We start from the raw sequence: 27,796 nt of genomic DNA, 5'->3' as shown, positions 1-27,796 counted from the left end.
TATGAAAGGGCTTCCCAGAAGTGATGAAAAGGCAGATGTTTTCACATTAGTGGACTGCTTGCTGCCAGATATCTTCGCTTCCTACCTTTTTGATCTCCTGGGGGTTGTTCTGGATGTTGTAGACTCCGTTCTTGCGAAAGCCAGCCTGGTAGAGGTCGGCACAGTCGCGGAATTTCTTCTCTTCATCCGCTGCCTTTGTACTATTAGGCACAACTGTGGGTACAGAAGAATAAAAGAATACATGGGGATTCTGTTGAACTATTTTAGAATAGGGTTCTAAAACTCAAGCACAAATAAACCTACCTTTAGCCCATGATTTCTAAGGTATTACAATTTGTTTTTGATATTCATTGCCGAGAGACTATTGAATTTGAACACAGAAAGATGTGAAAAAGTCAAGTTGTTGGATTTGACTAGGTCGCACCATAACTATTTCTGGGGGGGAAAGGTATGGAAATCATAGTTCTATATAGTTTATGGAATCACACATTGGGAACAGATCTATACATAGAAAATATAAAAGGAATCTGAGGCAGAAGTTGATCTGTGAGGTGTCTTTGTGAGTATCATTTAAGTGCTGGATACATTTTGAGGGTTCATTGACTGGATTATCTCCCACTCCAAGAGAAGGCCTCAGACATTGACGGACCAGCTGCATCCATGTCCATCTGTAGATAATTATAGCAGCACTATTTTGAAAACCAAGCAAGGGGGTAAGGACAAAATACTACAAGCTATAAATTTCAAGTTCCTGTTATAACAAGTGGTTTATATTTACCCTCCAAGCCCTTGTTATATTGATGGAAATTCCTTCCGATTTGACTTTTTTTTCTCTCTCCCCTCTTCCCCCCTCCCTTTCTCCTCCCATGCGAGGGGTTCATCTCAGTTTTCACACCATTGTTTTTATTGTTGGAATCCTTGAGTCGAGGAAGATGTCAGGGGGAAAAGTGAAATGTGTCAGCGATCCTTAGCCTTGGCTTTGATCCCCTCCCGCCCGGGCGCAGAACTTCCAGGTGGAAGCAGGCAGCTTATTTGGGTTCACTATCTGAGCATTTTGACAAAGTATTGAGTGTCAGCGACAAGAATCTCCTGCTGTGGCAGGTTGACTGAGTGGGCCCTCGCACTGCAGACTCTAATACAACAAAGAGCGGCCCTGTCAGACGGTAATTTACCCCAAGCCGACAGACAGCGGGGAAAATCTTAGAGGCCAGGGAGATCATAGACAGGGGACTCTGGTATTTTGATCAATAACAGTGTGTACAATGATTTCACAATCGCCTTTGAGTTTTTCCTGGAAGAAGACCTTCTGCCCATCATGGGCTAGCAGCTCCAGTGAAGCAGCGGCTCCCTTGAACAGCATGCTGCCCAGCTCCACAAATATTATTTATGTCCCAATATTTATTTACAGAAAAATATTTTGTGGTTCAGTGGGGACTCGTATTCAGTAGGGGGTTCATGTGAAAAGATCAGCAGGGCTTGGGTGTTTGCATAAATCAGTGCCCTTGCCAAATGAGCCCAACTACTAGAACTAAAGCGGGTGAGTAATGGGGCTAAATGAACTGCAATAGACATCACTGCTCCCATGTGACTATAATCAGTCTCTAAATGCCGCAGAGACGTTAAGTGATTCCATACAAGAGTCTATGAATTTCTCTGGTGTATTCATATATGAAGGGTGCAAAGCACGTTATAATAATACTGACTAATTCCCACAGTGCATTTTACAACACTGAAGAATAGTAGTTGCCTAACATGCAGAGAGGACTAGGTTTTTTCATGTCTCTTCATGGATTGACTATGAACTGAAAGGCCAGGTGAATGTAGTTATTTACTTTACCAACTCAGATGAGTGGATTTGGTACATATTGCTCCCTTTTGAAATGTGTGCAAACGCTACATATCATAAAAAAAGTCTAGTTCCCTCTGCACAAATAAAGCTGAGGGGTACCCATTCTTTTACGGAGGTCACTGAGGTGACTCGCAATAACTGAGTACTTTACAGGGTCTTTGCAACAATAGGTGTCAACTCATTCTGCTGGTCAGTGAAGCATAAAAATAATCATGTGCAGCACTTGCAAATTTGGTCTGGATCGTGAAACTATGTCTAATGAAGTGGTTTACCATATTGTCAAATGGGGGCATTACAACCCACAAACACCATTAGTTTGAGGCTTTTCATGGAACCTTAAAATCATTCGACTCTGAGCAGTTAAAAATGATGAACGTCATTCATTTTGTGGGATAACAGAACACTGTAAAACAAAATCATATTTGGAAGCCATGAATTTTTACAGTGGTCTAAAGCTGCGGTCAATTACTGTTAATAACTGTGCGTGGCTCATTGCACCCTAATGAGGTTTGGGTAATGATTACAACCTAAACAAAAGCTCGCCTGCAGCATCTGGCCACATTAATAACATTTCTGCCCAAACCTCATCCAGTGCAAGGCAATGGTTGAAAACACCGGAAACTTTAATTTTAGGCAAAGCCATACATTGAGAAATGCAAACAAATATATATGTTAATGAGGATTTAGTGTTTGAGCTAAATTTCCTATTTAACTGACAGCTTTCCCAAAGCAAAGTCAAAGGTGATTTGAGTCCGCGCTTTAAAGGAAATGCTCAGTTTTCAAAACGGCGCCTAACACAAGCTTCATGGCATGACATTCTAACCCTTTCCTCAAATAAAAACACCAATCTGTTTCTCAAACAAACAAAAGCCCTCCCTTGAACATGCTTCGGTGTTTAAAATGCTGCCGAAAAGCCGGGGCCAGTGTGTCAGATGATCAGTGAGATCTACCCACTGCTTCACCTCCTTGGGACAGGGCTTCCCTCAGGGGCTATTACTGTTTGACTTATTCCAACCGGGGTGAAGAAAGGGGAGACCTCTGACCCGCTCGCCCGCCTCAACCCTCAACACCACCATGGAAGAGGAAAGGACCAACCACAGAGCAGCAGCGGCCACGTTCCATTTCTATCACCTTCCATTAAGGCAGCCACCAATTACAGCTGGGTGCTGGGGTTCCCTTCTCTTCTCCGACCCTACTGACATTGAAAATAGCAAACATGTCCGGTACAAAAGTAGAACATAGAGAGAATTGAACCATCTTTGTCAAATACAGAACCAATAAAACAGAACGCCAAACTGCACTGCATCAGGACATACTTCTCAACATGAACAACGCAAAGAGGATTCTAAAATGCCCAGTCAGGCCAAACATGGTCTCTAAAGAACCTCCGATAATTAAATGTAATATACACAAATCCAGACTAAACAGATGGAGTGTAAGCAGAGGCCGCCTGCGACCCATATTACATGGGACATTAAAAATTACAAAAGAGAGCAGCATGATAAACACAAAGCATGTGTTAATCATGTGCAGTGGTTATCCACTCATGACTCCAACATTCCTTCATATCCTTGTTTCCTGTCTGATGGGAAACCCCGAGAAGCTCTGTGGGGTCTCCAGGCGTCCCTGGAGGAAATCCACAAATGAATATGAGGTTGCAACCTATTCCCCCCGACAGAGACATTCATGTCAAGTCTCCTGTGACCAATGGGATTTAAGGCCGATGTAAAGATCAAGTAGGTTTTTTTTTGGTGTTTAAATGTCTGAGGAAAGGGGTAAATGAGTTCACTCCGAAACAAGAAAGGTTGCATAGCTGTCGGGTCAAACGCAGGGCCAAGAGGGGAAATCCCTGGTCTCTTATTAACAGAGACGGGGGGAGACTCACAGGAATACAATAAGCCTATGACTTCATAACCAGAGTCATGTTTGACATACATTTATGAAGTGAAAAGCGTGAAAAGTGATTGTTGCAACAACAAAAAGAGCATCATGCTGGTTCATGAGCAGCACCAAGCATATTTTACAAGAGCACCACCGGTTGCAATAAGAACTATGTTTTCTTTCTTCATGCTGCTCTCAGCGATGCAGAATGTAACAGCTAGTGCATCCCTGTGTCTCTCAGTGTGGGGTTAAGGTTTATAAAAGCTTGCTTTATCATTATTTTACAAGGTTTTTAAAAATCAAAGATGTTGTGGCTTTATGTTCGGACCAGAGGAAGTAAGTAATTGATGTCTCCTATAGTGCAAGCCTCACATGGCCAATCCACAAACTTCTCATTGTGGTTTGGCAAGGCTCAGTAAGCATTTTCCTTGGTTAGGGTCATTGGAAGTGGGGGTAGACAACATTTGGATCAGTCTATAACCAATAAACGGATGACTGACAAGTGCTCTCCTCCACCAAAGCATGAACATAAACCTTTCTTAATATGGCTGGACAGAGCCAGAGCACAGTGAATGTTGTTGGGCTTTTTTTCAGGGTTTCGAATTGAAACAAGACTACAGCCATGCTAGCGGCTCTGGGCTCTGTGAGGCAACACTCAAGAACAGCAGTGCAGAGAACTAAATGATAACAACAGCTGGAAAACGTAGTCACAATGAGGATGCTAAGAAGCTAATAATGAGCATGTAAATGTTTACCTTGTTCTTATTTTAGTATGTTAAAATGCTTAGATTACCTCATTCAAACTTAACAAAAAGTACAACTGAGGCTGAGGGGATCGGTCAAGAATTGGACAAATTAAAGCGTTGACTGAATGATAGCAAGTAAAGATCAAGAAAAGTCAATACAATTGATCCTGAAGGGAACATGATTATTTGTAGAACATTTTATGGAAACTAAAATAGTTATTTGAGACATTTCACTAAAAACCACAAATCTCATGGTGACACTAAAGAAAAGATCAGAGGATCACCAAAGTCAGAAGGCTTTGTCCTCAGAATGTCTGGACATGATTTCATGGCAAACTGACCAATTGTTGTTGGACTGACCAACGGACCGATTGAACATACCTTGAACCAGTTGCTATTTTGTCCATGTCAAATTCGATTTGAATTAAAATTACATTTAAACTATCCACTGAAACCGGACACATAATAACTTTGAAGTGAGAACAAAGACCATGCGGTTTTGTAAGTCATGTTTTATATCCACGTTGTCTGTCATTTTTTGGTTTCACTTCTTCTATTTCAAAACAGAACCTTGCTTGTTGTTGGCGCAATCTCTAAACCCTTTACTGGAATTGCAATGATTGGTCCGGCTTTGAGCTGCTGGGGCTCGATCTATTCTCGGTGGCTTTGCGAGGCAATCAGTCCACTTGACTTGAGTTAATGTTTTACTTACACTTCTAATAGGTTGTGACTGCATGGCTATTGTGCAAGAGACCACTTATCTAACCTCCATCTTTGGAGCAGAGGTTGAGTAGGTTATGGACGGTATCCATCATCTCCTGCTGTTGTCTCTGCATGGCCGTGCTGTTTCCTGTGGAGCTGCTCAGCTGGGCTTCCAGCTCCCTGATAACCCCGCTCTGGCTCCCCACCAGGGTCTGCAGGCTGCCCTTCTCCTGCTTCAGAGTGTCCAGCTCCTCGCGGTGTCGCATCTCCATCTCTAACATCTTCTGCTCCAGGACGCTGAGGGGAGAGGGGAGAGGTCGGGAAAGGTTTGTTATGGAAGAAGTGAGTTATTATCAACCTTCAGGGCATCCAAATCCTGCGGGATGAGATGGGATGTTTTTACAGATTAAGATGGGTTTTATATTGTTTGGAAATTTTTAGCTGTGGTGTTACCAATGATTTACAGTTTATGTAATGTGTATCTTTTGAATTTCTTATATAAGAAATGGCTATAGTGCCATGCGCAAGTCTGAGTAATTACAAGAACACTGTTCCCTCAAGGCACAACTACTTGAGGGAAGCTTCGCTGATCGTGCATGGATTTTATTCCTTCTGCTGTACATCTGGGTTTTTTTCTTCGCAGTATAATCAACAACTGAAACATTTCGTAGGCACTTAATCTGGCGTCAGTGTCAGGGGCAACACCAGCTTCTAAAAGCTGCCATACTTTAGAAATACGCAGAGAGTTTTTTGTAGCTTAATCAACAGACCGACAGAACTTTGTGTCAAATCATTTGGCAATGGCTTGATCGTGACATACATACATTTAAAAGAAAAAGTTACGCACTATAGCTTTGAATCTAAATGTATTAAATACCTCCACTGAGAAAATTTTTACTGCCTGCTGTTACTTTGTGATGGACACTGCGAGTAATTACCATCAAAACGTGGTGATTCTCTCACCTCGCAACTATTTCCCGGTGAGCAATATGAGAATGCAAATACATGAGTTGCCATGAGACAGAAATACCAATAATGATGTATGCAGGTTTGGTTGCTATGTGTTCCCCACATAACATGTGCTTCATCATTCATGCCGCAGACTCATTGTAGGTAAATGGATATGCTCTTTCAATAAATACACATTACATATGTACTTTCTAATGTCTGAAAGATGATACAAGCTGACATCAAATGAATTAACTAATCATATGTTTCCCTGCATTATAGATTTAGTAAAGGAAAAAGAGACGCACAAGACGGAATAAAATGAAAATGTCAAAATTGTTGGAGCTTAGGGGAAATGTCCTCAGATAAATGTCTCCATAAGCTTCAAGAATAACTTAAAAGCAAGAGTCACTAGAGAACGCACTTCTAAATGGTGTTCCTTTTTTTTCAAAGTGATTGCGTGGAGTCTCTGTGGATATTGCAATGAGAAACGTGGACCAAACCCTGTTTAACAATACATCATCTAACGCAATCCCACAGGACCAATCACTGTAAAGAGAAAGATTTGGAGATGAGAATGTATCCAAAAGCCATGGTTTATATTACCTGATTTTGTAACAAATGCACAGTGGTCCAACATGGAAAGTATAGCCTCATGCATTTGAGACTGACTTACTGAACCTCACAGATAGTACCAGCTTCCTATTTTGCCGTCGTATAAACAAGTTTATATCGTACTTGGAAAATGGATAAAGTATGCGGCAGTCAATGAGAGCTTGTAGCAAAAGCTTTTGATTTTGTTTACCAAAGCCCGCAGAGAACAGCAGTACTTAAGATTGAGAAGCGCTTTTTTGCACGGACGGGATTATCTTTAATTTCCTTCAGTCTATCTTTGTCCAATTTGCTGCAGCATGGCAGTTATCCAGTTTGTGTGGTTGTGTTTGCTTAAAGTCTTGTCTGTTTACCTGTTCTTGTCATGCAGCTTGCTGATCTCATTGGTCTGCACCATTAACTCTTTCTCCAACTTGTTAGTGGAAAGAGAGTTTTCCAGCAGCTGGATCTCGAGCCGGGATGTCTGATTAAGAACCTGCCATGATAAGAAATACACAGATATAAAGAATGCAAAAATAATAATGATGATGTCATGCCTGTGTGCACGCTGTATTAGCTGCAGCAATAGCTAATATCCTGCACATGTGCACCACACCGTGAAGAGAAACCCCGAAAATCACTGTACTGTACTTAAGGCTATCTTGACACCGGAGGGAAAAACACACTACACATTTCAAGCACATATAAACCATCAACTTTGTTTTCATTTTATAATGTGTTCACCCAACACATGGTAATACTTAGGAAGATATTCATCTCTGCTATAATTATCTTTTTTCAAACTTTGAAAACAGTTTTCGTTTTAGTACTTAAGCAAAAATTACCCACCACTTCACTACTTTCCATCACCTCCTCCTCAAACTCCTTCATATAAACACTAAAATGAAGCTGCGCCAAACAACTCAAAAAGGGGATAGGCATTTATATAGCATCAGTATTGTCTTTGGCCAGTTCCCTGTAACCTTTTTTGGGCAGACTGGAACGTGGAATAGTTGGGTTAATGGAGCATTGGATGGATCCTCTCAGTGTTAGTGTGTGTGCAATAGAAAGAGAAGGACGTAAAGAGAGGATTTAATGGGACACATCTATGTTTTTACCTGTGTCTCAACGTCAGTTAGCTTGCGTGTTTGTTCAGCCGTCTGAGAGAGAAGGTTGGTGCCCATTTCCAACATGGCGGCTGTGTGGTTGTGGACTGCGCTCTGCTGCAGTTGAACCATCTCTGTCTTCATGCTCTCTTTGATGTAGTTCTCAATCTGCAACAAAAAGATTGAATAAAGAGATTAAACTCACAAGGAAAAGTGCATTTCCGAATGGTGCACCAGTTGATAGTGTACTAGTTGCCAACAAATGCTGATGCTAAGTCATGGCCTATTAGCATCCGATGCACACAAGTGGCGGCAATCTGACATGATAAGTCTGGTGCAACATTAAACAGATTTTAGCGTTGCCTGTGATCACAGTATGGTACACTTGGGATATTTTTTACAACAACCATGAGGCAGCTTTCTCTCTAATTAATATATGAGGGCTTACACTAATGCATATCATCTTCCAAACGTGGTTTTTGTCCCTTCATTGACAGTGGGTTTAAAGGATACAATGTCTTTGGCCACATACTGGAAAAGGATTCCGTATGTATATCTGAAGATATGCAAAAACGAACTCAACTTTTCCATCACTTGAGTTGCATTCAAGTGAAGAATGGGTTTTAAACAATATAGGCACAGCCAGATGTAGGTGGTTAGCTCGGGATGGAGGCAGAGATGAACAGATATTCACTGAACCTTGCCTGGAAACAACTCTTTCATGCTTATCTCCAAACAAAAGACAAGATGAAGAGAGAGGTTTCTGTCAGATAGGATTTCTTTCATGGAGTAACTATATGGACCATCTTTGTATCCTGTTTGAAATGCTGATTTAGGAGTTTTGTTCTTTTTGCTTATCTGCGGCTCAGGTAGGTAAGTTTAGGTAACTCGGCTAAGTATCACTTACTTTCCTATACTTTGGTTCCTTCTGCCTCTCTATTTGTACACAGTGTTCCATCATTTTGTTCCCATGATTGTTTATTTGGATTAGATGAAGAAGGGCTTGTCTGAGTATATGATCAAATACATGGTTTTGTTTTACAAATAAATCTCGACTTGATTGGATTTTAAGTGTCCACCTGTTCATCCTGTTGCTCTCAGTCTGAACTTACATCAAAATGATTCAATAACTGGCCAGTGGGGAGATTCTCATCCACTTGATCTTTACAAGATGTTGTCTGAGTTTTTTGTATCAGCTCATCGATTGGCCTGTTATTTTGGGACGCATCGGCCAAGACAAATTAGTGTCAAGGAGCATAACATCATACGTGTTGGTGTCCTTAGCAACAGTTCCCATCCTGTACTATAGCTGCGGACCGACTTGAACTGCTCACACACTGAGAAACATTTCTGTGAAGGAAAATGATTTGCAGCTGATGACAGCACAACTTTCAATTGGACTTCCAATTCCTTTGAAGGTACACATTGTTGTTATTATCTTATTCTAGTCCTAATGCACCATGATTCACACTGACAGTCAAAGGGAAGTGAACATATGTATTCCTAGCTGACTGTTAGTATTTGGACTCATATATGGAGGGAAGACAACACATGTGCTTCCATGTGCAGTAGAGACAAATATCAGACATTATAATTCCGACTAGCCATACAATTAATTACTTACTTTACTTACTTATGCCTCTTCTTCCCCCATGGGAAATAAGGCTGATACAATTAATTAGACATTTATGTTTTCCATTTGGGACGGATTAACAGAGGTCAGTTAGGAGTTGGTTGCATCTCCAGTTTGGACTATTGTATGTTGGAGTGCTTCCAATTTGTATTTGATTTAATGATTAGATCAGTGAACCAATAGGCTGACAAAATGCCATATTAGAAAGAAGAATAAATGATACACTGTTATCGGTAGAAAATATACATGCATATTGGTTTTTGACTCTTGTTGGCAACCATTAATTTTTTGAAACAGAAAAATCAATCCATCCTTATTTGTTGGCACAACACATCACATCTTGATAATATTTTTGCTGTAGCTATTTCTAGTAAAAAGAAAATCTCACTCACATAAAAATAATAGCCATTGTCCTGGTTTTATAAAAAAAACAGATGAATTGCAGCGTATTAATCAATCCGAGGCTGATAGAAAATGAAACAGTCAGAACAGGGACAGATCTCTTTGCTCTTTAACAGAAACAGTCCGCTCTAAACCATTAGCACAGGTCTGCCAAGTTGAATTAACGTTTCACTGCAATATCCTTTTTGGCAACATTATAAAGTGATATGTAAAAAAAACATTGGGCCTGATTTCAGGCATAATACAGCTTCCCCTAACTGTGAACTACACAAGGCTGATATAAGTGTCACTTTCCACATAACCTCCAATGGTCTGGCCTGAGGAATTGGAAAACAAACAGTGGGTCTGGAATCCACAAAGCTCAAGTAATGATGGATTACTCTGCCTGATAATGAACCATAGAATATGACTTTTTTTTTGTTTTTTTCAGTCCATCTAGAAATTTAGAATCTCTGAATTCTGTGGGCGGTGTAGGTTGTTATAACATCCTTCCAGGCCTAGATTTGATACTTTGAAATGCTTTAAACTTCTTCCAACAGGAGCTTCGCACTGTGGTTTACTCATCTAATGAGACTATTGTGTCCACTGTTGGAGTATGGCGATAGGCTTAGGACAGCGCAAGTCACCTTGAGAGAAGGTACATAGTTGGCGAAAACGTAAACCCAACAATCCCTTTATGGTTAGCCTTTAAGGGGAATGTGGCTGACTCATGGCTGGATTTGGTGGGGGTCATAAATGGAAAGTACCAAGGAGAACCAAGATTACACAAACACGCCCAATCATGTAAAGTCACCACACGGGAAGCCGTAAAATAGGTCTATGTGGGCGTTAGGTTATTTAGGTGGTTGCTAACCTCGGCACCGGTTAAATGCTGTGCTTTTTTCCAGTCAGTGACTACCAAATATAACTTTTGTCAGCACTGAAAGCAAATACTGTGTTTTATTGCCAGATACGAAAAATGTAAAATGTGTTGTCAGTTGGTAATCTGATTGTGATGGTGAAATAAATATGAGTGCATAGGGAGAACGCAGAGGTCGTGGTGCTTTATTTCCTACCAAGCCGTGAAAACTGAAACTAGAACCAAATAATTCTAATCCGTGCTGCTGTTTTCTGTATTTTCATCAAGAGATAGAGGCAAAAATCCAATGAAATGACAGAAACCATGTGGTAATTCTGTCTGATACTCGTAAACTACTCTACTGACTGGGAGCTTGATGGGAAACAGGTTTCAGGCCAGTTAACTTGGCTTAAAGGCTTTATGGTTTAGTAAGCTTCTGCATGGAGCCCAACAACTCAGGGTCAAACAAAAAGAGTGTAGGTCACTCTTCACGTGTAACTTTCCAAGTACAAGGGATAAGGGATATGTCTTAAACAGGATGCAGTATGCTCAAAAAGTTAAAGGAGTCAAATTATTTTCAAGCAGCATCTTTAAATCGTACCAGGCCATTGTGACCAAAGGTGAAAATTATGATATAATGTGAAAAAACCTAGTTCAACAGTAGCACGAGAAGAGTCAGAAAGTCAGTAAATTGACTCAGTTTGCTAACATTATCCTCCATAAGCCACTCATCATACCAGACCAAATAAGGATGTTGCCCCAAAACCCCTGAGTCTAATGAAGAGAGGAATGGCACATTTTATTGCTGCTCAATCCAGCATTTGTTTTAATAAAAATTGGTTATTTGATTTATTTTTTCAAAAGTTACAGTCCCACTTTAAAATTTCAAGTTGAAAACTTTTGGCAATTCCACTGGAGAAAGGAATTGAAATTAAACTCCACTTCAAAATCATCAAAATAAAAATAGGCTACATTTGTTTTTTTAGAGGCATTCCAGAAGGTGCCGTATAATACCATGGCTCTGCTTTTAGAAACAACAAAATCTAGCCTCTGGTTTCACGAAACCACTGTTTGCTAAGTGAGACTCACATAAACACAAGTTTATATCTCCCTAAGTGCTATTTTACGCCGAAGCATTAAGGTTTTAAGGCTGTGTGTTTGGCACAGTCTAGTCTGCCTGTGACTTTACTGATGATGCTGCCATTACTACCTTGGCTGCACACTCCCAAGGCTACGTATCGCAAGAACAGACGTGTCTGTTTAGACAGTTTATGGGGTACAATTTAATCATCATTAAACAAGCTGCTTCAGGCTGCATACATACAGTATATGACTAGCTGCACAATATAAAGCAGGATTTAGGGTTTAAGTGCAAAGGGACTGTTCATCACAGAAGGACAAGTGTTTAGGTTACCGGATGAAAAGCGCAGCTTCTGCACATTTTAATGGGAAGCTTCACAGGCGTTAAGGCACAAAATCCATCAGCTGAAATCTGGGAACATATACGTATCCTGTACATTATCACGGTGGAGCTGCTAAATTGCCATCACTTGATAGCCACGGACAGGATAATCCCTCAATATGATACTCCCTGCCGTCATTGTCACAGATTAGCGCAAATGTTTACCACTTTTGCTGACATTTCCCATTTAGCCATTCCACCACCAACCAGGGTCTTGATCTTTTTCTAAAGAGCAGCGGTGGCGGTGCACTGTGAGAGTTAGAAAACGCAGGGCCTGGACTTTATAAAACACTTAACTGCTAAAGCTCTGTCACATCTCTGCTTATCTCTGACTGTATGTGTGTGTGTGTGTGTGTGTCGGTCTAGCTTCTGGGATGCATCCCTTACGCTCAGGGCTGGATCCATTTCAGACCCCTTTAATGGACTGGCGCATGGGGGGCTGTTAACTGATGGAAGCAACCCACCAACTCAGCACCTCTTGGTGTACAACAAGCCACTTTCTGACCAACGCTGGCAGAAACACTTAAAGATCGTCCTATCTCCCACCCACAGTGAAGGGTGAATATGAGACTTTGGCCTATAATTCACGCTAGTAGAGCTTTAGGAGGTTTCCCCTTGACTAACTGCCAAGCAACTCTCCAGCATTATATAATAAAGATATAGTCAACAACTGCACATATTTTAGAAAGCTGTCTTACTCAGTCACTGGCTTGTTTGTTTTTCAATACGTCTAGGAAGAGTTTTAATGCCCTCTTTAAAGCTGTCTGGCTTAAACTCTGTCAAGACTAGGTAAGTAACAACTCAGGTTGAACTCGCAGTTGACCCCTTTGACTTTCGCCCCGGTGGCCAACAACCAGGCATCTACTCAATTACTGTCCCATGTTTCCCCCCTCTCACAACAATGTAAATGGAGAAAGCATGGTCCACAGATATACATAATACAAACAGCTTTCAGACTTGACTGAAATTGTGGTTTGATCACTTGACCAGTTGCTTAACATCTCAACCAAATGGCAATTTTCCATAATAGCGTAGCTATGATAATGATGGGTTTATTTCCATGTCTTCTACATGGTTCACCAGCTTTTATGTCGTATTGTAGTCTGCAAGAAACATAAAAAAAGTCAGACTACAGTGTGTTCAACCAACACATGGAGCAGATGATTGCTTAAGTACCTACAGCTGCATCATCCAGCTTCCATCTTCTTTTAATTTGACTAAAATTAATGATAAATCCAGAAAGAAATGACATGTCATTGTCAGCTTTGTCTAACTGTCTGAAATCAAGTACCCATTTTTTGATACATATCAACACAAGATTTCAACTTTCAAATCTGCCATAGTCAGACAGCATGTGTGTTGTGCAAGTCTGGAAAGCCCGGGAAACAGTATGTAATGGGGCCGTATCTTAGTGAATGGTTGAATTGAATGTAAAGGATAGAGACAGGGATTTTCAGTTGAGTGGGTGGTCCAGCTCCAACTCACCTCTGTTGCTCTGATCCCAAATACTGTTGATCCCAGCAGAACAACTAGGTCTGCCACCAAAAACAACCCAGCTACTGCCAGCCTCAGTCACTCTAGGACTCTTTATTCTACTCCTTTTGCATCTGTCTTTCTCCTTTTCTTCCCCTTTTTCTTTTGTTTATATCAATTGCATTTAGGCTGTGCATTTCCAAGGACATAATGAGCCTTGTGTACTCAACCTGAAAGCAAATCAACCGTTCCTCTGTATAAATCACTGGGCTAACGATCGTGTGTACTTGGAGGTGCCCAAAATCCTTTTGGCAGGTTCAGAAGCACACCATTTCCCAGACTTCAAAGGTTTTCTGTCACAGCTTGTCAACAGGGCAGACAATGAAAGAAAGTGAGAACACTTAGCCGTCAGACGACTTTTCAGGGTTGGTTGATTTATTGAAGGCTTCAACGTGGGGAAAAAAATCAGAGCTTCTAACCTGAGGGCAAAATGTTCAACGCCAAAATGGTTTTCCACACTCATTTTGTCAAACACAATCGACCTGCACGGCCATGTTAGTCATTATCCGGAGTGAAAAATTTAGATAAACCACAAATTGTAAAACAGAATGGAAAATATGATGCTTAATGTTGAATTGTTGTTGAATTTCCGAAATGATTAATACGCTTCATAAACTGCAAATTTACCTCAAGTTACAACAAAAAACCGCAAAGAAATAACAGGAAAGTCTGAGTAAAATGTATAGAATGGAATGCCAAATCACGATTTTGATCCACTCAATGGCAGAAATGTGGCTTTCAAGTCAAATTTGATATTCAAAAGTTTATTAGGAAGATGTCAAATCCCCCCCACCCCCCACCCACACACACACATAAAATAATAATATTAATCTACTGTTGTTTTTAGTTTCCAATTTGAAAAATGTTCATTCTTCATAATGTTAATATGGCTTTTCTATTATTACCATCATTTTTTCACACAGACTCAAATTTCACTTCACAATCACTAGCAGAAATCAAACTACATGATAGCTTCCAAGTTCCTGGGACATTTTAAATCAAGCACTAGTCTGACAGTGTTATGTCTACACAAAATACCTGCAGTGATTAACTACATGCCTCGGTATGTCTGTAATATGTAAGATAGAAAGCCAATTGATCCCAAAAGTCAAACGAGGTACACAAATTAAGTTCTGACATTTCATTATGAAAAGGATGAAATGTATCTTCTCTTAAAAAACAAAAGAGAGATGGACTAGATGTTTTACCTTGAACTTTAGTGCTTTAGCAATCTGGAGCGGTAAAGAGCACATCCAACAGAAATGTTTGCTTTTTCTGTTATTGATATTGGTACGGGCGGTGCGAACACTTGCTTGTTTTTACGATCAAAATTCATTCCGGATATGAATGTTCAGAGTTGGTCTAGACAGGGATCATTTTGGCTCTGAGCAGCCTCCAGTAGCAGCACATCTTTCATGTGGTACTGCTCATACCTCGAGTAGACACAACGCTCACCATGTCATGTGGTTTCTCTCTCCGCTAAATGAAAAATAAATACAGTGCGAGTACAACCTACGCATGCATGTGTGTTTTCACAAATCCTCCGGTTACAACCGCGCTCTCTAATGTCAAAATGGGCCACAAAAATTACTGCCATTAATTATGCGTATCTGGCCGTATGGGAGAGGAAGTACTTGCATTCACCCAAGACATGGGAATGCGGAACGAAAACCAAACAACCAAACAAACTCGGACCTGCTCATTCGTCCAAAGGTCTTAAACAGTGAGTTCCAGCGGAGGGGCAGTTTGTCCTTGTTGTGACGCAGGTTTGGGACCAACATGGGAATCTTTCCTCGGGGACACATCTGGGCAAGAATGTCCCCCGATCATGGCCCTTTTTGTGTCAATGCTACAGCCAAATGTCAGTCTGCCCATCTGACAGAAGCACACAGGGATTCCTCAAACCCACCATCCTCACAGAGGGGACGTTTCCATCCAAATATTTAAGATAGCATTCTAATGGACCCTAAGCATCACAGCCAGGGTTTCCTCTGCCAAAAAAGCTGCATAAAATAGATGCGAAATGACATGTTTTGCTATAAGCTCAACCATGACGGCCGCATTACGCACACTGCTGTATGTTGAACTTCCTAGCGAGGGGGAAAAAAAACGTTCCAAGTTTTTCCACTTTATGAGCCAGCGCCCCTATCTATCAAGCCGGGTGCCTCTTCTAATCAAAAGTGAATGGGCGTTTAATGACAAAGGCTGTTTCCTTCAACGTCACGTTCGTGTTTATCTTTCATCCTAACATCCCAATATGCGAGGCCTCCAGAGTTTATAAACCATCGCTGTGGTCGTCCAGGGTTACAATCACCACACAGCCATACACTTTCTCAATTTCTCTCTCCCTATGTTTTGATCTCACCTCCCCCTCCTTCCTTCTTTCTTGCAATCTCCACTTTTGCTTTTCTTGTATCACCAAAGCCCAACTGACGCTATCGCATCGGGTCCAGATTATGTTACTTGCGAGGTTTCTACTTAACTCTCCCGCTGTTGCTTTTTTTTGCTGGTGGCGAACGCACACTGGGCGATGTATATCATAACAGTGGCTGCATGAATCATTTTTTTAAGTGCGGTGATAAATTAAGGCTGTATGCACAAGGCCTATAAATGTCCCCCGAGTGACGCTGAACCGACAGTCAATCTAAACAAAAGAGATGAGCGGGAAGATGAGATGCAGTAGCCCCGACCAACATTTCCACATGGAACTGCTTGGGTCTGACTCGCGGTTCACCACAGCTGTTGGAGAGGATGCAGATAAAAGTTGGCGTTAATGAGAATGTGCAGCCACTGTTATATCACTGGCACGCTGCAACATTAGAGAACAGTCGCGGCTGCCTGAACTTCAGTTGATGATGGATGAAAATGCTGATAACGTGTATGTGTTGTGTGTCTTTATTCTCTTTTGCTGGCTGGTGTACAGCCCTTTCTAGAAATCGATAGGACAAAAGCGAAACCATTCATCGAAAATGAATTGAAACGAGCGCTGGAATTCTGACATTTTCTCTGTTTTCTCTGTGAGGGTGTGATGCTATGTAAGAGGAGGGAAGTTGAGGAGGGTTTAGGGAAGCATAGACGACAATTTATGTACAATCCCCTGGCCTTTCATTTGTACAGGATTAGGCTGCAGTGCACAGGATGTGTGTATAAACACAGTCAAAATGCAAAGGACAGATCAAATAATCAAAACCAGCGCAACTGAAATGGGATCATTATATTAAGTCAACAAAGCAAAACATCCATGCACATTACACGGGAATGTATCCAGACCTCCACGACATCACACATTCCGTATATCTTCACCAAACACAAACAGTCTTCCAATGCAGTATGGGATGTAGTATGGGATTAGTGGTGCTCATTGTATCATGCATTAGTTCTGGTTGAATAGAGTACGTTTCCGTTACTTTCCAATCTCACCTCAAGGTCAGTTAGGTGGAGCTTTTGAACAAGTCACATGATATACATCAGCAGACAAGAGTTTGCCCAGATAACATTTAATTGTAGATAAAAAATATATTTTTACTGAGAAGTTCAAGGACTCGACCATATTGGCTTAAACAAGCTTCAGTTAGTTATTGGACCTTTGGGTGGCATTTTTTTTTTGTTAAATTATTTTTCCAAGGCCAACATGTCCAACAGTTATCTTACCAATTAAAATATATTTTTGGGGAGGAGTTGTTCCTTTGCCGAGTCCAGGGTCCAAGGACAGATGGTCTCTGAACTGATTTGACTTGATTTGAGCGACTGAATGAAGGTGAGATTGTTTTATCTTTTCAGCAGTTCTTTAGCTGCATAAAGGAACATTACTTTATTCAAGCTAAAAAAAAAAAAACGTATGTGCACTCCTTGATGAATTTGAAGTCTTTACAGGCCATCAGTTAAAGGCTATTTTGTCAAAACAGAGTCATGTGCACGTCAAACAATGTCATGCACGAACACATACGAAAAGAAATTCACACACACACACACACACACACACACACACACACGCAGGCCCCTGGATTATTAACCTCTTCATCTCAGAACCACTGCAAACATGTCAATTTAAATAAACATCCAGAGCCATTTGTAAGCCTTTGTTTTATGTTGTAAACCCAGACCCAGAAGTACATCCATCTATTTGATCAATGACAGATTTATAAGGAATTTTAGGACAAGATCGTTGGCTACTGTGATAAACATTTGCGTTGGGGATGAGAAATCTGTAGGAACTATTTTTTTTCAGTCACCTTGAGAAGTGTTTACAAGACTTCAAGTACGATATCTTTCTTTGACAACCACATAAATACTTATGTGGTTGTCAGGTCACATAGATCACTCTCATAACGGTGAAATAACCTAAGCAGGAATTAATGCTTACATTGTTCCAGCACAAGTTTAGTGTGTTCCAATGAAAACAATGATAAACCTTTATCAGTATCAGTGTGTATTCTTATCTAGCACCGTGTCTTGTCTGATACTACGACTTGGAGAGACCAAAATAGGCAATGTTGCAAATAGGGGCTTTTGAACGTTTTGGTAAAATAATGTATACAAAGTTGATGTTGCCAGTTAGTTTCTACACATTGAAGTATTTGGGTTTCAAATTGGAAAAGTAAGTACATTACTGTTGTAATCAAACACTTTTAGTATACAGGTACACAAGTATCAGGAGAGATTTGTGCATCCTCAATGTAAATTCTCATCAAAGTATGCAGCACAAATGGTTTGCATGAGCAGGTGTTTTCCATCAACTAATCACCTGCTCTGACATCACTGACCTGGGTGTCGACAACAGCGCTACAAGCTGAGAAGACGGACACAAGAAGAAATGTGGTGAAGGGTCACCAATGTGAATGGTTTTATGAGCCCCTTTTTACTTGTACTGTGCTATGTTGTGAGGGTGTTATTTTCAAACAGCAGGGAGGGGGGATAAGAAATGTAAGTGGGGGTGGGGGGGGGGAACGCACTTCACTGTGTCTCCCTTTCCACTTCTGTTCCCTCTGTGCCAACTCCAGCCCCTGGTATTGTGTGGAATGTGAGAAGCTTGGCTCCGGTCCCAAGCAAGGCTAAAACAAGGCTCTGGACAGGGTTACGACGACGTGTGTTTTCAAAACACGTATGCAGATTTCAGGGCTTCGCCTATGTGTGTGCATATACACATCTGTGGGAATTTCTCAAAATTGTGTGTGTCCGGCCGCGAAGCAAATCGAACGAGGTTTCACACCAATCACGCAGCTTAACCGATAAGCCGAGGTCCCGGCGCGCGCCTTTTCGTCCAAAACCACCCACTGAAAACAGAGACGGGCTATAATCAGCCTGCCATTCTGCACGGTTCTGTCTACCGTCAAAAGATATGTGGGTCTCCAATTGAAAGATAATACATCACATGATATTCAACCCAGCAACTCTCCTTTCTCTCTCTCTCTCTCTCTCTCTCGCTCAAGAAAATAAGGATTAAATAAATAAGTGAGGTAATTCCTGGATGTGACACATATGGGCTTTGAGAACAAGTGGCTCCGATCCCACCACCACAAGAACAAAACAAAAACAATGGAGCCAACCATTAGTCATTCGAAGATCTACTTGGCCAACACTGTGTGGGATTCAAACTGTTTATCTTTCCCTCGGTATCTTTCACTCTGTCCCACTATCTCCCTCTTTCTCTATGTTCACCTTTACTTGCTCTCCTGTCGTCGTTTTTTTTCCACAACTCTGACTCATTCTACAGCCCTTTCTGTTTTAAGACTCAAAGCATTTAATATTGACCATCTCAATGCGGCTCAAAAAGTGAAAGGGTTCTTTCCCCTGGAACGTCTTGAAGGCTCCCCAGCGTTGAAAGACAAAGACATCCTCTTAAAGAGCAACATCTGTCGGGGAGACGCCGCGGGGAGTGTTGGCCTCATGTGGGGTGGCTATGGGAATTTTTTATCCCTACTTCACATACTTCACAAAATTAACTTTGGGGATTAATACTTTTCAGATACAAAGGGATCAAACACAACACAACATAAAATGAGCCGTGTAGTGAGAGCATTAAACCTGCAGCGTAATCCAATTTTTACGTTCTCCTGCTCCGTGCCAGATTCAGAAATTCAAAACATGCATGTTTTTTTTTATTCATTTTTTTTATCAGTGCTATCTTTTCCTGGAAGTTAAGCAGCAAAAAATGACTGACACGTTATTGTAAATTCAAACTGTGTAGACGTCCTGTGGTATCCACAGCGAGCAGCTCACATTCTTAAGCGCAGCTTTGTTTTGCAATGCTGTTTCAGTTCCCCTGACCTTCATCAAACCTTGATTTACAGAGCACAACCAAAATGAACCTGGAGGCTGGAGGAAAAATAAATAAAACCACAGATACGGGTGAGTAATATTATCATCTGCGCTGTTTATCAAGAGCCATTTTTAAAACCAAGAATACAACAAAGATAACAGCCAGTTCTGCGACTGAAATAAGTTCAAACGCAGACTCGTGATTTGCTGCAGGCTGTGATAACAACACATTACTTTCCCGCTAACTGCCCACTCGGATTGTCTATAATGTGTAATGTTTTGCTCTATCGAAACTATTACTATCTCATATTTGGCTCATAATCACTAAACCCTAAGCAGTGGCAGAGACACAGCTGCAAACCTTGTGCTTTTGGCAACTCTTCTGACCATAACTTACACTCGCAGTACTAATGACTACCACTCGCATGCCCAAAATAATATTATTTATACTCATTCGTTTGGAAAATAGCTCCTGCTCTTGTTTCATCCATTTTTAAAGAACATATTCAAATGCTACGGTAGAATAAAATATCTAAATATCACTTCCAAACCTGAGGATCACACTGCGTTGTACGACTGCAGATCCACTGCTCTCATCAGTGTCTTTTTAACAACAGCAAGCGACTATTTTTAGGAAAAAAGAAAATATAAAAGTGACGCTTCGCTACCTGTACCCCAGCAAATGAAAGACAGACCAAGTCAGCATCCAACTGGTGAACATATTGGAGCATTTACAAACCATATATTTCCTCCATATGTTATCTTTGTAACTGGTGTTTGTAAATTGTAACTTTGCTCTATAATATGAACATTTTGTATCTAGCTTGTTTCACCGCCTCTAAGTGGCCAGACATAACATTTAATCCAGGTTTTCAACAGATCACTTCCGTCCCTGAGTGACACGCTGCAGAGAACTCTCATTCACAAAACCTAGGCCAACTCAATAATGAAAAATTAGCACCATTACTGGCGTGCATACACATACTCGAGGGCACATGGAAACACAAACCTATTGAAGGAAGCTCTCGATTTATTCTACAGATTCATCAGTGAGTGCCAAGCTACAAGCTAGCAACAATGTTTTCAGAAGGAATATCATAAATCCTGCATTCATTTAGCCAAATGTATAACCTTGTAATTAAAACAAAATAAATCCCCCACAAAGTACCCACAAGAGAGTGATTCACTCGAATGAGTGATGGAAAAGGAACTGCATGCTTGCGTTTTAACTGCAAGTGGGAAAACGGGGCTGCTTCAAGACACAGTGAAATAACCGAGAAATGAACAGCTTTATTTATTGAGCTTTAAAGAGACATAGATGTGCAATCCCTGTCTGGCCAATGTCAAAACTTCCAGCATGCTTGGGGCCACGGGCTACATTGAAATAGGATTTCTGGGAGAGAGAAAAAAAAAGTGGGTCTTAAAACAAAGTGGCTTTCCATATTGAGCATGACAAAACTTCTAAATGCCCCTTTTCCCTGAAAATCAGGAACATTAACAATGTTAGGCTCCATTTTCACGTGCATGTGGAAACACTATGACTTGGCCGTAATGTTTTCCCTATACTCCCATGAGACACTAAGTAGAAAGCTCTGCTTCCTTTTCACTTTCAGTCACAGTGAAAGTGCGACCAAGACGACTTCTCTGGAAGCTGTTATCGTAGCGTCCTTCAGCAATTTCCATGGTTTCCTTTTTACAAGTTTAGGGGTCAGGAAGGAAGAGCTTTTTATTCCTCCGAGCATTTCCTAGCCCTTTTTTCTGCATCATCCGATTGTTAGTTTTGGCCCACGATATCAGTGAAAATAAACTCTTATAGAAGCAGTCACCCACTAAAATAGATAGGTTTCTCTTTGGATCCCCCAGGCATGCTGTGTGGCCCTCTGATAGCGTTAAGTAGAGAAACATATTCACCCTCTCTCGTATGAACTCCCCAGTATGGAAGGGAAACAAGCTGCTGCCCACATGTCGGCATATCCTTTTAAACCTATGTTTATGCAGCACAGATATGTTCGTCGAGAGGCAGAATGATGGGAATTTCACAGGGATAAGACAGCGGCAGATAGTTTCCTCCTCCCTTTTGTTGTACAGCTTAGTTTGGCACAGGCCATCCTTCTCAAGAAACACTGCACTCAACCATTTTCTACTGTCTCCACCGGTAGGGAAATGAGAAGATCTATTACCTTCACTCCCAAGTGCAGAAACAAATGTTGGCTTGTTGAACTTCAATCCATGCCAAATTTTCGTTGTCCTTGAAATATTGGAGAAGTTAGAAAGGATATTCTCAGAATTTTTTTTCTTCTCATTGCAACCTTTGCTTTTTCTTTTAAATGACCCATCTGTTCTCACATTTCCAAGAGACTGATCCTCACTGCCCTTTAGCTCAACAAAAGCACGGCAGCAAGAGTAACACTGGCACGGAAAGCAATAACATACTACACTTTTGCTACCTGGGAAAAGAGCTTTTTTTTTGTTCAAAATTTTCGGAAAACTCTCTTACCAAAAGCTGCTATCAAATTATTTTAATGTTCAGTTTGTACTTCGGCAATGGTATCGAAACAGGTATCAACACAACACCTCAGGCATGAACTCTGCACAAGTATCCAAATAATTGAACAATCACGACCCCAGGGTTTCAGTTTCATAATCAATTTGGAGATTTTTTCAAATGCTTTTAAAGGAACAGTTTGACATTTTGGGGAAAACATTATTTGCTTTCCTGCCGATGAGAAGATAAGAACGATACCACTCTCATATGAATCTGTATGTTTAATATAAAGGTAGAGCTAGGAGACAGTAAGATTAGCTTAGCATAGCATGAAGACTTGAGAGTGGTCTACAGCTAGTCTGGCTCTACATTTGACTTATCAATTCATATGTAGTTCATGTAATCCATGAACCAAAGTGTAAAAATAAAAAGTAGCGGGTTTGTTCCAGACTATTTACTGGCAAGTAACTGTATCTTCTCGGATTCTCTACTGGTTGCGTAGCTGCCTCAAACTGATGACACGATTCCAGGAAGTCATTGCTCCTGCAACACTAACAGTCTCCTGGCTCCAGCTACAAACAACTGTTTCAATTGTCCCAAAGATTAAAAGACCAAAGGTGAGCAATCCTTTGCCATGATGGGACTCCTCAACTTTGGAACAACCTGCCAAAAGGAGCATTTGGACTGGGAGCTAACAACGATTTTCCGAGTTCACCGCACGTAAAATCCAGATGGACCTCACGTTACAGTGGTCGAAACCTTTGTCAGACTTTACAATATCCATCCTCTCAGAAGCTGTGGCCAAGAAGTAGACGGCAATATAAAAATGTAGTTTTAGGTAAATGGGTTTTAACAATAGCATTATGCTAACTGGCTATCGTTTTCTGTGACATTTGATGTTTAATTCTTACTTGTTGGTTAGTAAATGTGGGTTGTAGAAGCAGTCACAGTGATCTTTGTCCTACATTTCAGACGAATTAAGGTTGACTGACAATATTGTTTTATGTGTATAGTAGCTTGTTTCCTGATGCAATTTATCTTCGAGATCAGGGCCAAGCTTGTCCGAGGCCTTGCACCCAGGCCAGGGAAGTAATCCTTGGACAAACACAAACCACCTTTGACTGGTCAGGAATGTTATCAGGCTCCATATACTCTACCCTGGGTTGAGGAAGGAAAGATCTCAGACATGAAATCCTTCCCCAACAGCTGTTTGCTGCATCACTCTCTCTCTCTCTCTCTCTCTCTCTCTCTCTCTCTCTCTCTCTCTCTCTCTCTCTCTCTATGTCTGCCCCCCACACTGGACTAAGTGACTCAGGCAAAGGGGTTGCTATCTGCAACGGTCTCCTCCGTCCATCTCTTTCATCAGGGGCTGCTGGCTGGAGCAACATCAGGGCGAGCTCTCGCTTAGACAAGCAGTTAAAAAACGCTGGCGTGATTAAGATAGATAGACTGGCCCGGGACACTTAATCTTCTGTCCAATGAAAAATGTTAACTGCATCCTGATGTCTCCCCCCCCCCCCCCCCCATGCTGCGTAATTAAGCTGAATTACCACTGTGTGTTTAAGTGTCCCCTCTGAAATGCCTGCTCCAATTATTTTCCTGTGCTGATCTTTCACTTGTTTCTTGTGTTTTTTGAGTGACAACCATATTTAGTAAATGACGTGCATGCAGGGAATATAATTAATAAAGTTCTCACACACTTTAAAATAAAATCCAGCAGGTTGTTGAATAATATAATTTAGTTGATATTAGATTTACAAATTAATTATTTTTCTTAAAATGCATGTTCTATTTGAAATGATAAAGTCTCAAAAGTGTCAGCAAAGAAGAAACAAAATCGTTTTAGTGATGGCAGACGTTTTCACTTGCTCCCCTCTTTCACGTCTGAGCAGAAAGTTACTCTAGAGGTCTCATTAGTCAAACCTTCAGTCTACCAACGCTGCCCTTGTGTTTTCATAGTATCATTTGTACTATCACAGACAGATGAGGTCTACTGAGCAAAGATAAAGCCGGTGTTATTTCACCCCTGGCCTTTCTTGACACATGGATCGCTTTTTAGGGCCATAGGCCTTCAGGTTTTCAGACTTGTGACTGAAAAATTGAACTGGCGTAGAAAACTCATCAATAAAAGGTATATTTAGATTTATTAGGGGTATATTTCATCTAAAGTGAAAAAAGGGCAAATTGCTTGCGCCGATATCTATTTAACTTTTTTATGTCATATAAATGTGAATCCACACACACAGCTAGGTATTAGACCACAACGTAAACCTCTAACAGTAAATTCCTTATTTGAACTAAGATCAAGTCAGTGATATACAATCCAATGAAAAGACGATATTGTGCAGATCTGCTAAGAAATTCAGAATTTGCAACTGGGTAAAGTACAAGTCGCCTCCAACACTATACCTCCCTGATTACAACCTCAATCAACATCTCGCGGTAACCAACTGTGACCAACGCCTGGTTAATTGATGAGGAACGACTATTTCCTCAGACCCGAGGAGTGAAAAGTTTCCATCGTGTGAGCTAATGAAAAGCAGGCACACAGCAGGGTGTAGCTGTGGGTGGACACGCTGGTTGCTAATGAATAGGCTTGAGGTGTATTGATGAAGTTCAGGGTTGATTAATTCTCCAGTTCCACTGTTATCCATCAAATCTATCAGGTGTTATCTGTGAACGCATTCGCTTTTGGGCCGCCCCAAATTGTTTGGTATTGACGAAAAAATAAACCATTAGCTTTAACCAATTAATCACAGATTGGACCAGCTAATCTGACTTGAGCTCAACAATATTTGTGGACAGTGGAGGAAACAGGAGAACCGGTTCTGCCAAATCTGGAAGTTTGTTTATTTGATTCATGTATTCATTTTCAGAGAGACAGTCTCGCTTCTCTTCGGGGACACAAAGTCTCAAAGCTTAGAAAAGCAGAGTGCCTGCCAAGCCATGTCAAAGTTGCGACTCATTACCATTACAGTAGAACCATATTTGAACATAGTAAACACCTTGGCGGTTCTATGAATAGATTGTCATTTGGTTGTTCAAGAGTTATTCAATCATGAGTGGTTATTTTATATAATATCAGCTTCATGAAACAGGAGGGTTGTGCTTGTTTTATTTTATAGGGCTTTTTTATTGTATGTGAGTCTGGGTTTTAAAGTCATACTCGCACGTCCTTGACTTGAATAAATAAAGGGAGCATTCTCTTGCTCTGTCTTTCCCTCCTCCTGAGTGTCTCTGGGGGCTCTCTCTGACTTCCTGCCATTAAAGAGACAGCCCACTGGAGAGCAGGGGGTGACTGACATATAACTACCTCTGCTCTATGACCGACGCTGTCTGCAAGTCAACTGGACATCTGTGGAATTTACTCAAAGGGTAGTTTACTACGGGAAAAATAATAGAGAAAACGCAGATAAAAATCGATGTGTTTTTGCATCAGACAGTGACTCGACGGACCTGGATGTGTTAGGAGGATATGAAATGAGACAGCTGTGGGACATCCAGAACAAAAAGTTCAATTCAGATATACAGTTACATAACCGGAGAGTGGGGTTTGTGTAAATAGTGTTGCTTAAATTATGGCTTCTCAAGACACATTTTGCTGCGGATAGCTTTGTCTCTTGAAAGACATACAGTATTATGTATCATTTTGTATCATTTGAATGTAAAATGTGATGTTAATATTTTTAATTTCATCCATTCATTTGAGATGTTGCGCATCTGTGACATTACAAGTTTGATACTGGTCCCGCTTCATTATGCAAGAAAAAACATTCTCCACTCCTAAAGCGCACAAACTCTCCTACTGACAAACACTTTGACAAACAGTGTGTCGACAGGACAACAGCAAACACCGCCAAGGTTTTAGTCTGAGAGTCTCATCCAGAAACCAAAACAAGATCCCTTGTGAAGCCACAAACATACTCTCTGCGCAGACCACACACACCCGCGGAAACACAAATATCTCAACAAACACGCTACGGCGTGACCACTTCAAAAGACCAAGATCCAGTCTCATGCATGCGGAGATGGCGTATATGTGATTCCATACCCAACCCTTTTCAACGGGGATCTAATTTAAACAGGAAAACTCAACTCCATTTCTATTTCTATTATGAAAACATGATGAGATGACATCAAACAGCTAACAGTAGATACTACTCGCAAAACACTGTAAGCGCTGCATTCAAACTGCGCACCAAAAATATCCTTACCTTCTGCAGCCACTGGGTGTAATTCTCCATAATGTGCTCGAGCTGCTGGATCTTCTGGCTGGGGAAGTCTGGCTCAGGTGGTGGCGCGTCTCTCTGGAGGTTGTTGCTGTTGGGCTGCGGGCTGGCTCCTTTGGCCTCCCTGCAGGAGCCTCCTCTGGATCCATCTCCCTCGGGTAGGATGAACGTGTAGGTGCACTGGCCATGCTGGATCTTATGCAAGCGCCTGTTGCTGTAATTACTGTTACTACTTCCTCCATTGCTACTGCTACCGCTACTGCTACTACTGCTGCTGCTGCTGCCACCTGTGCTGCTGCTGCTGCTGCTTGTGCTGGTGCTCTCCGTCCCTCTCCTCTGCTCCCCTCCTCCACAGCTCACACAGATCACCAGAAGCGCTGCCAGAGAGAGCAAGTGGTGGCCAAAGTTGTACCGAAGCATCATATTATCAGCCTGGGTTAGAAGTTACCAGGGGAAGGTTAAGTTCTCGTATCTTCTTTGGCTGCAGCTTCCTCCTTTGGCTTCACGTTCCCCTTTTTGAAAAGCTGGATCAGACAACGGTGAAGAACACCGTTAGTCTGGAACACGCATCATCCATCCTCACATTGGACCTCCAGCATTGAATGGCTACTGACTCTGTGGCCGTGGGCACTTACCGATGCTGGGTTTCCCAAAGCTCCTTAAAGTTAATGTCCTGGCAGGAAAAAGCTGCACACATGTCTTGCAGAGTGACAACCTAAATGGGGTTCTAAATCTTGATGTTCCCAGCAGAAAAATCGAAAGCCAGGCGAGGGCTGTGTGCTTGCATTGATCAGTCTGTGCATTTAAAATAGGTGCCGGGGTTGTGCTGGGATGGTGTCGTCAGACCTCCCCTGGTCTCTGTGCCTTCCCTTCCTCCTCTGCTCTCTGGCTTAACGACTGGGAGAGAGTGAGAGAGACGCTCACTCTGAAGAACAGTTCCAAGCTTCCAGCACACTCTGCGCCTGCCCCTTGCAGAGCCTGCAGAGGAATGTAAGTATGTGTGCACGGACAAGAGTGCACGTTTGTGTGTGTGTGTGTGTGTGTGTGTGTGTGTGTGTGTGTGTGTGTGTGTGTGTGTGTGTGTGTGTGTGTGTGAGCCTGGCAGAAAAGGGACCCCAGCACAGAGGATGTTC

At 41.5% G+C, this 27,796-nt stretch overlaps 1 protein-coding gene across 1 annotated transcript in view; it reads right to left on the bottom strand.

The window, feature by feature from the left end:
- Window positions 1–27,476, bottom strand: part of angpt1 (angiopoietin 1) — a 47,833-nt gene extending 20,357 nt beyond the window's left edge. The window contains exons 1-5 of the mRNA XM_080044819.1: window positions 26,649–27,476; window positions 7,836–7,991; window positions 7,092–7,213; window positions 5,243–5,475; window positions 86–213 (exon numbers count right to left, since the gene is read on the bottom strand). Coding sequence (XP_079900945.1) covers window positions 86–213; window positions 5,243–5,475; window positions 7,092–7,213; window positions 7,836–7,991; window positions 26,649–27,086 — 1,077 coding nt within the window. The 5' untranslated portion in view covers window positions 27,087–27,476. The remainder of the gene's footprint in view (window positions 1–85; window positions 214–5,242; window positions 5,476–7,091; window positions 7,214–7,835; window positions 7,992–26,648) is intronic.
- Between the last annotated feature and the right edge of the window lie 320 nt (window positions 27,477–27,796).

Source organism: Ammodytes marinus (assembly GCF_949987685.1).
Source record: "Ammodytes marinus genome assembly, chromosome: 17".
NCBI classification, from domain to species: domain Eukaryota; kingdom Metazoa; phylum Chordata; class Actinopteri; order Uranoscopiformes; family Ammodytidae; genus Ammodytes; species Ammodytes marinus.
Note: the sequence above shows the minus strand (reverse complement) of the source record. Positions and strands in the feature narration are given on the sequence as shown.